Below are 17657 nucleotides of genomic sequence, written 5' to 3'. Positions count from 1 at the left end.
ATGTTAGAAATGGAGAAAACTGGGTCAGAGATAATCAAAAGGATTTACACAAAAGAGCAGTATTGCAAAATCTACGAGGTGCCGCACGCATAAGCGTAAAAGGCCAAGATTTCGAAAACCTTGAAGCATTTATAACCCATTTAAAAAAAAATATGCAACAGAAAAAACCGTTGCTTACTATCAAACTCAGCTACAGAAAGGGCGCCAACGACAAGGCCAATCGGTTGGTGAATATTATGATTATAAAAACCTACTGCTAAGCGGTGCTGAAAAAGCCTTGATGGAAGATAAAGGCAATACATACAACGCACATATGATGACCCCTATAAAAGACATGGCGTTAGACATGTTTATAGAAGGACTAGCACCTATGATAAGCCAGCAGGTAGATGCGAAAGAACCTGCTTCTCTAGCCGACGCCTTCGATTACGCGTTGAGATTGGAGAGCCGAATGAGAGCGGGTATAATTCCGGATACGCGATATTAAGGACTACCTCGTAGTGACTTTCGAAATAATTTAAACAACTCATATCAACAGCAGAATAGGTATCCCGATCAGCCATTCTCATCACATCAAGTGGCACAAGTTAATGAACAACAGATCGACAACGAGAATAATCACGCTGATAGGCAGTATAATGATTATCAAAATTGTAATAGACAATATCAACAACAAAATAATGAACAGAATTACTGTAAAAATTATCAGAATCAGAAAAGAAATTTGAATTTTCAAAATCAATCGAGAAACTCTAATTATTATCAGAATAATTTCGGACGATATGATAACGAAAATCCTAATGATTATTACACTCAAAGGAATGCTAATTTTAATCCTGGTAATAATCAAGGATACCGAGGCAGAGGTCAGAATAACAATAGGTATTCCCGGAATTATAATTATAATAGTTATAATCAACAAAGTTTTAATCCTACCTATCAGAATCAGAACTTTCAAAATCAATACCAACCAGGAGGCGACCGTTTGCTGCATCATTTAAACTCTTAGGCGGCTCACCCCAATTGTCGTTCGGAGGTGAGCCCCCAAAGACAGAATTCAACCCCTACACCGAATGTTTCAGCGCAGGTAATAAAAATAGCAACAGAATTGAAACCGTCCACATTGGTACCTGCCAGGGACTTGGCGTAGATGACGAGCCCACAAGCATAAGGTTATCAATCCCAGAAGGGAAAAATCACTTTATAACACTCATGCTCGATAATGGCGCCGCCACAAATCTGATTAATTTAGATCAGTTGCACCAATATTCACAAGTAGAGACTAGTGAAATTATTAACCTTACTGGAATCACACCTCACCCAGTTTTAACTAAAGGAACAACGTATATGACCATACAAGGAAAACCTACAATTTTTCATGTGATCCTTAACGATTTTCCGATCAAAGATGGCGGTTTACTGGGTCGAAACTTTTGTAAGGAACGATGAGCCACATTATCATATTATCATGATGCTATAGTACTAAATGATGACGTAATGAACCCCATCCCTTTTTTAAAAACTCTTGAGGAAATAAAGCAATTGGAAAGAGATGAAAAAAAACAAAAAACCATAAAACTCAAAAAACAAGCACGGGAAAATCAAATTTTAGCTACAACCCTTGATACTAACAAAGAGACAAAATGCCTTAAGGATAAAATTAACCAACAGAAATTTTATGATGAATACATCGTAGGCCCACCCTAAAGGTCAAATATACCTAAATACGAAAATTTGGAGACATAAAAGCTGATTTTCATTTTCGAGATGAGTTTGACAAACTGATCTTATCAGAAAAAGGTGAAAATCTTATGAAGGCCACTGATAATAAGACTGATAATAGTGGGATATACAGTAAAAATAATGAATTAGTCGACCAACCCTATGCCATTGAACAGAATAAAAATACTCCTAGTGTAGAACATTGCCCTAATTAGGAACAAAAAAATACCAGTAAAGCAACTAAATATACGATTAAGGCTCGAACACGTCAAATAGTAAGAATTAATTTAATTAATACTAATTTAACTGCAGAATACTTACCACGAATAGATGTAGGGTGTGATAACATATATTTAGGAGAAGGAATAGTAAAAAATGAGAACGGTCAATGTAATATTATGACAATAAATACTAATAAGGATATTACGATTGAAATAGACCCAAGAGAAATCCTACCTTTCGAATACATTGCACCTGAATTTAATCCCGATACTAGCAGCTAACATAAGAGACTAATTGATAAAAATAAACGAGATAGAATAAACGACCTAAAAGGACTTGTGCGCACCGGTCATTTAAACTTGGAACAACGAGACCAGATATATCAATTGATTTCTGAATTCTTAAAAATCTTCTTGTTACCAGGAGACACTTTACCTTGTACTAACTTTGTCGTACACGAAATCCCGACGAAAAATAACATCCCTATCAACACTAAACAATATCGTCACCCACAAGTACATAGAAAAGTTTTAGAGGAACACCTAGCAAAAAAACTTAACGATGGAGTAATCGAACCTTCGTCATCACCGTATAATTCACCTCTTTAGATTGTCCCTAAAAAACCTGATAGACATGGAAACCCCAGATGGAGGGTAGTAATCGATTTCCAAGAACTTAATAAAAAGACCATTGGTGATGCATATCCATTGCCTAATATCGAAGATATTATGGACCAGTTGGGAGGAGCCGTATATTTTTCAGTTTTCGATTTGGCAAAAGGATTCCAACAAATTCCCATGGATGAACATGATAAGTATAAAACAGCATTTACGACACCCCATGGACATTACCAATATAGACGAATGCCCGAAGGCCTGAAAAACGCACCTGCCTTTTTCCAACGACTAATAGATCTCATATTGAGAGGCTTATTGAATGTTAAAATGCTAGTGTATTTAGATGATATTATTATTTACGCAAAAGATCTAGTAGATCACGAGCGTAAAGTTAGGTTACTTTTCGATTGGTTAAGATCAGTGAACATGGTACTCCAACCAGATAAAGTTGAATTTTTGAGAAAAGAAGTAATATTTCTTGGGCATATAGTGAGTCAACGAGGGATTGAACCAGACCCTAAAAAGATACAAGCCGTTAGAGAATTTCCCCAACCAAAAACTATGAAAAATATTAGACAATTTTTAGGAGTAGCAGGATACTATAGACGCTTTATTAAAGATTTTTCAAAAATAGCTAAACCATTATCAGATTTTTCAAAAAAGGGAGAAAAATTTGAATGGACTGAAGTGCAGGAAAAGAGTTTTCAAATACTAAAGAATCACCTATGCCAAGAGCCTATTTTACAATTCCCCGACTTTCGTAAATCATTCAAGTCAACAACAGATGCATCTGACTATGCAGTTGGAGCGGTATTGAGTCAAAAAAAAGATGGGTTTCACCATCCTGTCGCTTACCTTTCAAGAACTTTAAATAAAGCCGAAATAAATTATTCCACGACTGAAAAGGAATGTCTAGCCACTCTATATGCAATGCATCACTTTCGTTCGTGTTTATTAGGAAATAGATTCGTTCTCGTAGCCAATCATAAGCTATTGAATTGAATGCATACAAGAAAAGACCCAGGTCAGTGTTTGATGCGCTGGATATTTAAATTCACCGATTATGAATACACTTCTAAATACAAACCGGGAAGACTCAATACCAACGCTGATGTATTATCTAGAAACCCAGTAGGACCATTTCTTTATACAGAAAATAATATCAACAATGGATTACCATTACTAAGAGTTATGATGACGGGTCGAAAGAAAATAGAGGAAAAGAAGAAAACAGAATTACAAAGTCAGAGGAAAGGAATAGTAAGAGCACTCAAATTAACGACGATCCAACCTAAAGCATTGCCAAAAACCTTGAAGGAAATAATAGGAGTAACAAAACCAAGAAGCATGACCAAATCAGAACCAGATGTACCTAAGTTGATCAAGGGCCCTGAACGACCCCTTGGTTCAAAAACAAACAAAGAACGGCCGAAATTAGATCATAGTGTGATTGCTCAAAAAACCCGAACAAAAACATTTCCACCGTCACAGAAATCATCTACATCTCAACCGAATATATTAAGAAATGTCACTTAAAACACATTAAAATAATCTAGCTCCTAAGAAATAAATTTTTCAGAATCAGTAGCCCCAACACCACACGCTAGCGATACGAATTTAGAAACTACAGAAATAAAACATAATAGTTCCAAAAATGAGGAAATGACACAATTACCAGTTAGAGATATAATTAACCTTGGTGCATCGTCAAGAACAAGTATGTTTTCCGAAAAGGACCCAAGCGATACTGTAGAATCGTCAAGAGAAGATACTCAAATACCAGTATATGACCCTAGACGAAGTTGATTACGGCAAGAACTGACTGAAACAGAAATAGACTCAAATACGGATACTGATTCAGACTCAGACATGACACATACTGAAATTTTCGTTACACCAATTTCACTGAGCGAAAGTTCAAATGATGACGTTTTTGAAGACCAACCTAAAACTACGACAAATAATACTGATGAACTTACTTATCAAGAAATAGAAGAGTTAACAAAGAGATTTAACCAAAGCCTTCAAGAATATTTGGACAAGTCTAACAACGATGATGAGCCCGAACAGGCCGATTTTTTATCAGTAACTAGATTTTCTGATGGAGATAAACCGGACCCCGAAATTTAAGACATATTAACCGAATTGGACACCTACGATCCTGATAATTTTAATGATTCTGTATTAGATGAAAGAATTGCGGATATATCAAGACGAACAACAGGTCTTGAACCTTTATTCGATGAAGAAGAAATTCTAAGAAAATATAGGACAAGTGGAAAATTATCAATTACCCTACGTATTCAGGAAAATACACCCTTAAGGTCTAGCACACCGACGCAAACGAGTACTTTTGCTACTGCAAAAAACAGACGATCTAAAGCGCCGGACTTGCAACAAATAACAGAAGAAACTCCAGATAACTCAAATGAAAACAACAAACAAATAAACTGCAATGAAAAATAAATTAATGAATCGAACTATTGAACCTGATTTCATGTTACTATCGGACTTATACTCTTTTAAACCCATCAATCGATACAAACAACAGCACGAAAAAGTGTATGTAAGTCTTAGTGATAGTAGCAGTAGTACTGATAATTATAAAAACGAAAATAGAGCTAAGCTAGTAAACAATGTCATTACCACCAGATATTGCCTTACATACAAAAGAGACAATATGTTTCATTTTATTAGCAAGGATTGTCAACCAATCACATCTGTCTCAAGGCTGTTGAGATCGATAGGTGCACTGGACTTTAGCTATTTGAAATCGAAGAAACCAAGAGTTGGCCAAATTTTAAAAACACCTTATGGAGGACGTAATATGCTGTCAATCGTTATTAATGAAACGTCGACCGATTTAGTATCTTCAGAAAGTCTTACAAAAGCTTTCAAATCGCTTAAAAAAATATTGTTGAGACGAAAACTTAAAACCTTCCGAATTTCAAGAAGGGGAGATCTTACAGACAAATTAGAACCTGGATTGACAACAGAAATGTTATTAACAATTTTTGATAAAACACCCATACAAATTACTGTCTGTTACGATAAGGTAAATTTTCCGAAAATCCAAGAACGTAATAAAATAATACAAACATTACATGACAGCCCTGTTGGAGGACATAAGGGAATAAACATAACTTACCGGAAAATAAGAGAATGGTTGTATTGGCCCAGAATGAGAAATGAAATTCTCAATTATGTACGTAAATTCAGCAAGTGTCAAGAGAAAAAAATTGAGCGACTAAAAACAAGAGAACCCTTGGTACTTACAGATACACCTATTGAAGCTTTCGATAAGGTTTCCATCGATACCGTTGGTAAATTAAGAATAACCCCAAATGGTAATTGCCATTTGCTGACTATACAGTGTAATTTGACTAAATATATCATATTAGTCCCTGTACCAGATCTAAGATCAAGCACTCTTGCCGATGCACTCGTACAAAATTTAATATTAGTTTATGGTGCGCCTAGAGCAATTCTATCAGATAGACATGCTACATTTATGTCTAATGTATTGGAACAACTCATGAGAACCCTTAAAACCAATTATCTAACTACATCAGCATACCACCCTCAAACAAACGGATCACTAGAGCAAAGTCATGCTGCCCTAGCTGACTTAATACGAACTTACTCTGAAACATATGATGACTGGGACAACTTAGCAAAATTTGCAGCTTTCACGTATAACATGAGTGAACATGCAGCTACAAATTTTACGCCTTATGAACTAGTATTTGGAAGAATAGCGAGGTTGCCCTTGAAGATACCTAAAGATGAAAGATTATGAACATACCCACTATATTTACAAGATCTTATAAGGCGACTTTAAGAAATGCAAATTGCGGCAGGAAATCAACAAATAAAGATGAAAGTACAAACAAAAACAAGATATGATAAAAAATCAAAGCCTCTAAATGTCAAACCAGGAGATTACGTTTGGGTAAAGAAAGAAGTGCGTTCCTATAAATTTATTCGCTTTTATAATGAACCCCTAAAGGTTAGAACAGTTTTAGAGGGAAATAATGTGTTACTTGAAAAAACCAATGGTGAAACCATATGCAAACACACAGATAAATTAAAACTAGTTCCCCGATAATAATATTTCGTAAGAAACATATTCTTCATGTCTTCCAGAGAAAAAAAAAACACAACAATGCAGATTATATTGGCCATCTTAATGACAATAGCGTTCGAAGGTCACGCAGATTTAAACTATGCTAATCATGAAAACTACAGCATAGAACCACTTGAAACAAACCCTGGAATATACTACGAACCAAACGGTATAACAAAAATTAAGAGAGCCGATTGGAAGATTGTGATGTGGCTGGATGTTAATAAATTCATATTGGAACAAACACCTACTCAAGAATTAAACGAAACTTTTCGGTATTGTATTGTACAGTTTGGTTATTCTGATTGCACTCGCTATATGGAAATGGACCTCTTGAATTTAAAAATAAAGCGATTGACAAACCTCAAAGCAACACTATTGAACATAATAAATATTGTGGGAATCCATGCAGGAGATAACATTATTCCACCCTTTAGCATACGAGCAAAAAGACTGACACCTTTTGGAATTATTGGGAGCATTGCTAAAGGACTTTACGGCTTAGTCACAGAAGATGATATTAACGTTATAAACACTAACATCAACAATTTGGATACCAATCAAAAAGAATATATTAAAATGTACGAACAAAATAGCCATATTTTTGCAGCCGCATTCAAAGAATTATACAATACCACTAAACGCCATGAGCACATTTTAAAACAAGTTGCTGATATATTGACTTCAGGACAGGATTTTACTCTTGACAGATATCTGATTTATTTGTCAGCATACCTTAGAAGAACTTAGGCTACCCTAGATCACATTATTCGTTCCCATAAAGATCTGATTGACATCTTGCATGATTTACAAAGAGGTCAAGCACATCCAAAGCTATTTTCTCCAAATATATTTAGAACAGTAGCCCGGGATGTAAGGAACCTTGCGGGAAATCTAGAATTTGTAGCACCAATAGAAAACTTTTATGCTGGGAAATGAGTACCCTAAGCCAATTAGATGTTGTACATCAAGAAAATAGAACCATCGTAATATTACATTTGCCACTCGTAGATCGAACCCCTTACAATCTTTATAGACTGCATCCAGTCATGATACTCCAATCTGGACAAAATGGATCTGCCTACATAAAATTGTCGTACCCTTACTGAGCCGTAGCAGCAGACCATAATTCGTATTTACGACTACACGAAGTTATATTTAACCAATGCGATAAGACGGTATATGGTTATATATGCTCGGCTATGGAACCTCTGAAGGAACCCTATTCTATGAACGAATGTGAAATTCTTGTGTTATTACGACCTGGACCAGAAGTATTAAAATACTGTTAAATTATGTTCACGCCGAAAACCGAAAGCCAATAGATTTATTTACCAGCTGATAGTTCATGGTTATTCTCAACACCCAATGAAGAACAATTGATCATTATCTGTCCTAATAAAATGGATCAACAAGAAAGAGTAAAAGGTATAGGTCTTCTACAAATGAATGATGGATGTACGGGAAAAACTCACGGATTAACCTTAACCAGTAAACATAAGATTATCACTCAAATACAATATATCTAACAAGTAGAAGTGAACTTAAACTTAACAGTACTACATGGACCCTTAAAAGACACTGATGACTTCCTGACGCTATAAAATCGATTCGAGAATTAAACTTTAATGAACAAGCATGGACAGATGAAGAATTAAATGTACAAAATATAATAAATCAAATGGAGAAAATACGGACCCGAAAGTTGGAGGAAAAACAAACTTCTCTTTTTTCTTTAATACGATATGTCATTGAAGCTATTATTATTATGATTATAATAGCAATACTCATCAGCAAAGCAAGAAGCTGTTTCAAGAAGATTATGAAACGTAGTGTCTCGGAAAAATTTATAAAACGTACCATCAACCTACTAAACGCAGAACCCCGAGTAACCATTAAACAAGAACCAAATGAACACGAACCAACTGAACTGTATGTTGAAATTGAAGAAAAACAAAAAATACCTAAATCGTCTAAAGCTAGACCTATATTGAAGACACGGAGTTTGATACTCCCACGCCATGCACCCCAAAAACTGGAAATGGACTCATAAATCAATAGTAATTTGATACTATTTTCCTTCCAGGTAGAACAATGAACCCCAATTGTGAAATAACAATAAAGACTAGAGTCAACATAAACCAACCTTTACATGAAGTTATCGAACAATTGGAAAATAAAGGAAATATTAAGGAAATGCACATACTTACGGATTTACATAGTTATGAACATCGAACTATAACCACCAAATACAATAGTGATTCATTTACTAAAGTAACTGATGAAACACTAAATACGGGAGAAGAAGTTCAAACTGTTTCTCCTTTTAAGATGAAATCCACTATTTGTCAAGCTGAAAAGATCACTTCACGAACACTATCAAGAAACGACAATGATACACCAAACATTGATCCAAAAAGACTTATGTGTCTTCTGCCATGGAATATAGAAGAAACGAAAAGGGAAAGGGATTTCTTTAATCATTTCTCTCAATTTGGCACCCTAGAATATTGTTATGCCGTTAGAGATCGGCGGGGAAGATTATCCCAAGGATATGTAAAATACAAGGATCCTAAAAGTGCTATTTTAGCATTGCAGAACGATGAACCCAAATATCACACGAAATACGCTGAACCAATTAAAAGGAGTACAAAATACAAAATGAACCGAAAATTGACTCACCAATTGTGTCAACAACAAGTTGAGTTAATGACCTACCACAGACATGTGATTACATGCAGAAGACAAGGCTGTACACAAACTACAGAAGCGAAGTCAATCCTTACTAAAACCATTGATCTACGAGAAAAAAATAAAAGTAGCAGAAAATGAACCCAATAATTGAACCCTACCATTCAACTAGCCACCTTCTACGTCAAATACACATCACTTGGTTCTAAGATTTTAACTTTAAGCTTTGTAAAATCAATTTTTCCTTTCACGTATTCCTTCTTCTTAACTTCACTTGGTTATTTAATTTTATCTGTAGGATTTATATGAAGTACGTTTATTATTAGTAAAAAAAAAAACATGTATATATATATATATATATATATATATATAAACATAAATAAATAGATATAATAATTATAACAATAATCATAATTAGGCTTTAAATTTAAAAGCGCATGTTGTATTCTATTTTAGCTGCATGTTACTCTATTGTCAAAATTTTTTTTTTCTCCTCTTTTGTAATGATAAGCTTTAGCATGTATTAAAACTAATTATTCAATTGTCTTACAAATACGCAAATATTTCGGCATAGCATGATAAGTAATAACTGTATCTATACATGTATTCCCTACCCATTATCCAATAGTTTCATTCAGTAGCAGTAGCAGTAGCAGTAGCAGTAGTAGCAGCAGTAGCAGCAGCAGCAGCAGCAGCAGCAGCAGCAGCAGCAGCAGCAGCAGCAGCAGCAGCAGCAGCAGCAGCAGCAGCAGTAGCAGTAGCAGTAGCAGTAGTAGTAGTTTTTTTTTTTTTTTTTTTTTTTTTTTTTTTGTGGAGGGAGGGGAAATGAATTGAGGCACACCGCAGGGACAGCGGTAGTGTGGGACTCGGTGGATTTTTTTTATTAGACCACCCATACCCACTAAAACCCCCCCCTTGCCGCGTGGCTTTTGATCCACCCTGGAACCGCGTTAGCATTACTTCAGGGTGGAGCCACCAGGGAGACCATCACGTCTCACAGCATTAACGAGCTAACTCGCCACCGTTTGCTAGAGGTGCTAATGCTCTTGAGTCCTGAAAAGGACTCGGGGTCCCTGAGGACCAGCACCTTGTCTAGCGCTTCATAGTAGGCCGCCTACTCAGCCAGCACCACTATAAGCTTAATGCTTTCCCTTGCTGATAGGTAAAAAGTAGATAGAGTCACGAGGTACCTCTTGTAGTTTTGTGCCCCCCTCGAGTCAAGCGATTAGTCACTTATGCTTGGAGGCATTACAGAGTCTCATTGATAAATAATCAAGCAAGCGTTTGTAAAGATAACAGGATTCGCAGTGTTGTGCCCGATGTAGTTGTGTATACCGAGCTAGCTGAGTACAACGTTATAATTATATCGACGCCCCGGGCGAAGACTATGCCTTTTTTCGCAGTCCGGACGAAAACTATTCCCTTTTAGGATCCCGGACGGAGACTATGCCCTTTTCTGGAGTCCAGACGAAAATTATGCCCTTTTGGAGTCCCGGACAAAGACTATGCCCTTTTCTGAAGTTCGGACGAAGACTATGCCCTTTTCTTGAGTCCGGACGAAAACTATGCCCTTTTTTTCTAGTCCATGTGAAGACTATTATATTTTTTCCGAGTCTGGACGAAAATATTGACTTTTTCTGGAGCCTTGATGAAGTACAATTCATTTAAGCTCACCTTACATTTGTATTTGTAATTAGATATATAGTCAAATATACTTATATAGTGGTTGTTATTTACATTTATATAAACAATTTTAATTAATAATACACCATTATAAAAGAATAATACGAACTTAGGAACGTTTTTACAAGCATAGTAATTTGCAATTCATTAATTTGAAAGACTCTTTTATGTTTTATTTCCAAATTTATTATTTTTTCTACATTATTGTTGATTATAGTAAGTAGCTAATATAATTTTTGTAACTTGAAGTTAAAAAATTAATAAAATTTGTACAATTCGAGATATAATAAAATATAATATTCGTAAGAAAATTGAGAAAAAAGTCAACATTTTTTAAATAATTCATGTTTGTAAGACATGCATATTTGGATTACAAAGTATTTTTTAACACATGAATAAATAAGCAGGTTTAAATTAATTACAGTTATTGTTATATACAATTTACGGAATCATTAAAAAAAAAGATCAAAAACCCCTTTTTTTAAACATTTACCAAAACTCCAAATACTTAAGCCGTTAGACCTGCTAAGAATAATGATTACATGTTTTTTACAAAGGCGTCTGTAGATTTACGTACATGTGAATCTCGATGTGAAGATAAAACTTATATCGATGTACACATATACACAAGTATCGAGAAATCTGAAAATGTTAAATCGTTTTCAGAAGCTTCGTATTCGTTAGCTTTTTCCAGCGTACTAGTAGCTAGAAGAGGGGTTTGTATATAATATGGGGGTGTTTTTTAATCTAGTTTTCGTCTGGACGAGAGAAAAAGACATATTTTTAGCCCAGACTCAGAAAAAATGGCATAGTTTTCGTTCGGACTAGAAAAAAGGGGTATAGTCTTCGCTCAGGACCAAAAAAGGGCATAGTTTTCGTCTGGACTAAAAAAAGGGCATAGTTTTCGTCCAGACTAGAAAAAAGGGCATAGTCTTCGCCCGGGTCATTGAAAGAACATAGTTTTCGTCCAGGGCCAATTAAGGCATAGTTTTCGTCCAGGGCGTCGATATGTTAACAAAAAAATTTAATTCTTATAACTTATCGTCCCGTAGACTCAAGCAATATATAATTTTACAAAATCCTAAACTAATTTTCCATTTACATAGATAGAAAATTTTATTAATGGCACGGCATGTATTGCATTAATGTAACTTTCTGAATTTACGATAAGCCACAGAGGTTTAAATCATCGATTGGATTGCATCATAAATTTGTTTCTTTACTTTGAATTCGATAAAAAGTAACTTAGAGGAGTAGATTGAGTTTTATAAAAAAAGCATTAATTATGTCTGTTAAGGAGTGCGGGTAAGCTATAATAACAAATAGAGGATAAGCAGCTATGTAAAAAGTGCAACCCAATGCAAGTAACAAAAAAACTACCTAATTTTTCCTCACTTTTTGAGGGAGCCCTGCCAAAAAAACTGTATAATACAAGAGAAAGTGTGTGTGTGTTGAACATTAAAAAAGGGTATCTATAATAAATTAAAAAAAAAATAAATAAATAAGTAACAAAAAAAAATCAAAAATACTAAAAATAAAATATGAAACATATCTCAAAAACTGAAGCTGAAGAAATTCGTTTACTTTTATAGGAAAGGCAAATATTAAACAAAAACTCTGTTAATCCTTTCGTAATAGCACTTTAAATACAGTGGAGAACTACAACATTTAGAGTATTTCTAAACAGCATAGTAAACAGTTGTTATAACTGTCTTTGAAGACTCGGAACACCTATATCCTACTTAACAAAATTAAAAGATAACTTTGTTAAAAAAAAATTCTTGGACCTTATAGCTTTTGATCTATGTCAACAGTGGTTAATTTACGACAAATAGTGGGTTTTGGTAGAGTTGTTTGAGTATTATCAAACCAATTTCATACTTTTGCACTTAAACATCAAGTTGATAGATTAAGCAAACAGTTTAAAAAACAGTGTTGAAGATGAGAAATACAGCAATAAAATAATTACCTTTCAATGAGTGGAGCTCGCATAATAGACGTAATTGCGTTCAAGGGGCTATCATTAAGTTTAAAGACACTTTCAATAACAGAAATTTCTGTTGATGTGGTATCCATACCACAAAAAGATATCCAGTCGTTAACAACCATTCCAGCAGCAATCACATCACTTCCCCTATTTATTGTTCCAGCCTAAAAATATTAATTATTATTACTTGAATGTGACTCAATTGACACTGTTATTAATGAGAAAGTACGTTTTAAACATGAAGCTGATCAAAAGAATTTTAAAAAGGATCATAATATAAATTATTACTGCATTTTTCACCCCTAAAAATTTTAAGTATAGTAATCTTGAAGTAAGTAGTACTAAAATAATACTAACTACTTTCATATTGAAATTTGTTTGAAAGATAAAAATTCTTTAACTTGTCATAAATAACTTTGTGTTAGACAAAAAGTAACGGAATTAAATTTGAATTGCTTTATTATAAAAACATTTTTGAACACTAATGTTGACTTTCAAAAGTTACAGATGTACAAGTAAAGAACAATTCTTGAAAATATACACTACGGAAAAATATTTTTTTTAATAGCTCTAAAGTGAAGCTCATTAAGTGTTAAACAATGTTTCACGCATTAATAAACGTGTTATTAAATAAATTAAAAAAGGTTTGGTTCTATCTCATTTACTTTAAATTACTTTTATCCGCATAGTTAGCTCAAAAACTTTACTGTGAGCGATTTTTTCGATTTTTAACCCCTACTATTGATTAACAACTATTAAAAATTAGAATTTTTAATGTTTTTATTGCATCAAAGTAACGATTTGCAAAACGAAGCACATAATATTAATCATCATAAACATTATAACAATTTTTTATATCTTGACTGTTATATCAAAATAAAATAAAAACTAATGTTTTACAAAACGAATAATAAGTCTTTTGTTATACGTGAACTTGATTTCCCACCGTTCTTCCACAGCTTAAAAATCACTATTATTCAACCAAGCTACTTTTTTCCTTAAACTGTTCACGGTTTTCGGATACGACTTCTGAAGTGTAATCAATGTTGCTCTTTGAAAATTATACTCTATAAAACTTTTTGTGCAAATGTCAATACAAAAGTATTAGATAGTTTCGAATAAGCATAATATTGTTAGATGTCTGTGAGCGTAAAAATAATTTTAGAAATGTTTAACTCTCAACTTTTTTTTGGATGTACTAACAAAGATATGATATTTTCAAAACAAAAAAAAGGAATTTATATATATATATATATATATATATATATATATATATATATATATATATTTACATATATAAATGCTTTATTCTACATCATATAAATAAATATTGTTTTCTTACCACTAACGGTACTTGTAATAAAGAAGAAAGTTCATCTTGATCTTGTATGGATGTTTTGGGATGCACAAGTCCGCCTTGATTAGATAAAATAGAATAAGAACCAACTAGAACATTGCTTGCAACTGTTTGTCTGAAAACTTCCACATTTAATGTATCGGTTAGAATTTCCTCTGTTTCCTGTTAAACAAAATATATTTTATGCTACGTAATAAGTTAAATATTAGGTGTAGAAAAGCTCCACATAAAAAATACATTATAATAATAATAAGATGGATGGCAATAGTATAATAATTAAGGTATGACGCACAGAAAGATTCATGATAAATTCTACAACTTGACTAGATCACAAACAATACATGATTAAAAATTAGGTTCGAAAATATTTTAAATTTATATTTAGAATACCATATTATGCTTAAGAGTGTTGTTTTGCTCATTTTGTTGTAAGTAAAAAATTTCAACTACCTAACAAGGTAATATAAAGTTTATTTAAGAGTTCTGCAAAACTATTGAATTCCTTAAACTAAAAAGTTATACATCGATGCAAGCGAGACCCAGCAATAAAACTTGTCTAGATGTAAGTAGATTGGCATTGTAGAAAAGTTACCGAAATTTTTTTAAGTTATAAATTATTAGACAAATGCTCAGAACACATGCTTTAGTGCAACAATTCTAATTTACTAAATTGCTTCTTTACTTTTTCTTCACAATAATCAAGATTATTATTTTGAACACACGTCCTTGACAGGTTAATACATAATTCAGTATTGAAAGAGGTATTTAAAAATTTCTGATTTTCGAAATTTTTAAAATTATTTTTATGGATTGAAGCTATGATTTTCAAGTAAGAATTTTTTTCAGAAAACCACTTCACTTTCTAACTTAAGAAAAAAAATTAGATAATAGAAATACAATGTTACTCTACAAGGTACACAAGAAATATTGATACATTTGTTGTCAAATCACTTGGCACATATTTGTGGTTTTTAGAGTGTTTATCAAAAAGTTCCACCATTCATATATTTACCAAATAATATAATGACGAATGTATTAGTATTGCTTGTGTACCTTATACAGTCACATTCAATTTTTTTTAGATAGAGAGAGTTAAAAGTTTGAGTTTCGTGATTTTTATCTTAAAGACTCATCCAACGCTCATATAGAGATATTCTTTCTAACCAGAGGGTTCTTTCCAAGCTAGGGTGAATTTTTTTTTTTTGAAAATAATAAAGTAAATTTCAAGAAAAAAATATTTACAACAAAATTTATAAACAATTTCATACTGTTAGTATGAAATTGTTCATAAATTGTGTTCTAAATATTTTTTTTTAAAACTGCAATCATCGTATTCTACGTCGAATTTTCTATAGAAAACATGTTTTTTATTAATGGAGACATTATTATTACTGGGAGAGATACATTAATTTATGTAGCACGGGCGCGGTGAGTCGTATCGGCGCACGGGTATCTCTGCACGCCTCTCATTCTAACCCTACATCGTTTTTCTTAATAACATTAATGGTTATCAAAATAACAGTATGTTAGTAAGTGAAAAAACATATTTATTTCTATTTTTAAACATGACTTTTAATAAACTAATTGTCTACTTAAAGATTTTTACAATTGTTGTTTTATCATTTAATGCAAATATTTTTGCTTTTAGTCTCTGAAGAGAGATTGGTATCATGCAATGGAATTGTAAAGTGCCGTTTACTGTTAAAGCTTTTTGAAATCGTTCTGACAATATTTGTTCTTTTCCATGATACGAATGTTGAATAACGACACGTTATGCTTTGCGAAACTACAGTTGCCTAAGTGAATAATTCGTGGGGTGTTTGAATAGGATCATTTATCCTTTGCAGACTAGCTCTGGCAGCAAGTCGTTTTAACGTCCTACCTATTTTATTGCATTGTCCCTTGCCATGAGAAGTAGGGAAAAAATGTCATTCGGCTAATACTCCAGAATCTTCTACATGATAGTAAGATTAATAAAGTTTTTCTTGTTTCTGTACTGTGCGTTTGCACCATCCAAAAAATATATTAATTTATCAACACCTTGTAAATTTGTCTAAATAAATTCTTCAAGTTATTTTTGAAAAAGTTGAGCAGCAACTGTATTTTCATGACAGCATCTAGAAATGCTAACGAAACTTTTGACATTCAAGTCATCTTTTTCGTCCTTATAGTAAATTGAGAAAGGATGCACAGTTGCTTGATCATTATCCCAGTGAACACCTTGTACGGAATGTTGTAAAACAAATGCATAGTTTTTGCAAAAATCACGTATAACAATACATTTATTCTTTATTAGTTTTTTTTTTTTTTTCAAGTCTAACAATTTCATTTGTTTTTTGACCAAAAAAGAGTGAACCAGCAATTTATTTTAGCTGTTACTTAAAAGTTGTAAAAATTCATCTACACTAGATATCAAAGTTTGTAGAAAAGTTTTATCTATTGTCACCCACTGTCTGTATTGCACAATTTCGATGAATTTGGTATCGAAATTTTGTTCCAATTTTTCAATAATATTATCTACACCAGGCACTCATCGCATAATCCCAAAAATTAATTGGTAGATTAAATATCACACGTCATACTTTTTAAACAATCGTGATGATTAGTTATTGGTCTTTTAGAGTCAACTGTGATACGTTTTAAACTCGCTCTATCTATCATGAGTTTAATATTTTCATGTATTGGACACACACATACCGAATGAGTGCCACTGGCTTCTGCCGGTACTCAATGTTTTGGTCGTATGCTACCAAACTTTGAAAAACTATACTTTATGTTCGGATATTTTTTTCTAAATAGTTCATACAATTCTTTTAAATTATTCGAAATCAGTCGTTTCTGCAAGTGTATTTTGTGCCATACACTATCATGGAGACGAAATCTTTTTCACCGGGCATAATTTGTGTGTGTTTATCAGATTGATAGAAATTCGTTATACTGTTAACAAAATCCACTCCTAAAGATAGATGACTTTTGGAACTTGGATTGCCTAATCTTTATTTATCTTAAACAACATTTTTTGCAACAGTTAGATTCCGATTAGCTAGCTGAGGGAAAGTTTACCTGGATTTTCTAATGAGACCAGTGTCTGAAAATAGTCAAAATTTTCACTTTATAACATCAGTCTGTACTAGTCTTAAAACTTTCTTGTAAGGTTTTTAGAATTGTGACATCATCATCATTTTTATCAACATCATCTGGATCACTGATGTTTACATGAAAAACTTTCTGTTTGATTGGCTTAGTAATTTT

At 33.1% G+C, this 17657-nt stretch overlaps 1 protein-coding gene across 2 annotated transcripts in view; it reads right to left on the bottom strand.

Annotated features, from left to right (window-relative positions):
- The window catches only part of eIF6 (eukaryotic translation initiation factor 6), a 221775-nt gene that overhangs the window by 36587 nt on the left and 167531 nt on the right, over positions 1-17657 (bottom strand). For both annotated transcript variants that reach the window (XM_089595814.1, XM_089595815.1), the window contains exons 4-5: positions 14391-14567; positions 13031-13212 (exon numbers count right to left, since the gene is read on the bottom strand). In XM_089595814.1, coding sequence (XP_089451940.1) covers positions 13031-13212; positions 14391-14567 — 359 coding nt within the window. The remainder of the gene's footprint in view (positions 1-13030; positions 13213-14390; positions 14568-17657) is intronic.

This window comes from Copidosoma floridanum, unplaced genomic scaffold (genome assembly GCF_036245765.1).
Source record: "Copidosoma floridanum isolate Cflo_tuat_1 unplaced genomic scaffold, Cflo_Japanese_pri ptg000028l, whole genome shotgun sequence".
NCBI classification, from domain to species: Eukaryota; Metazoa; Arthropoda; class Insecta; order Hymenoptera; family Encyrtidae; genus Copidosoma; species Copidosoma floridanum.
Note: the sequence above shows the minus strand (reverse complement) of the source record. Positions and strands in the feature narration are given on the sequence as shown.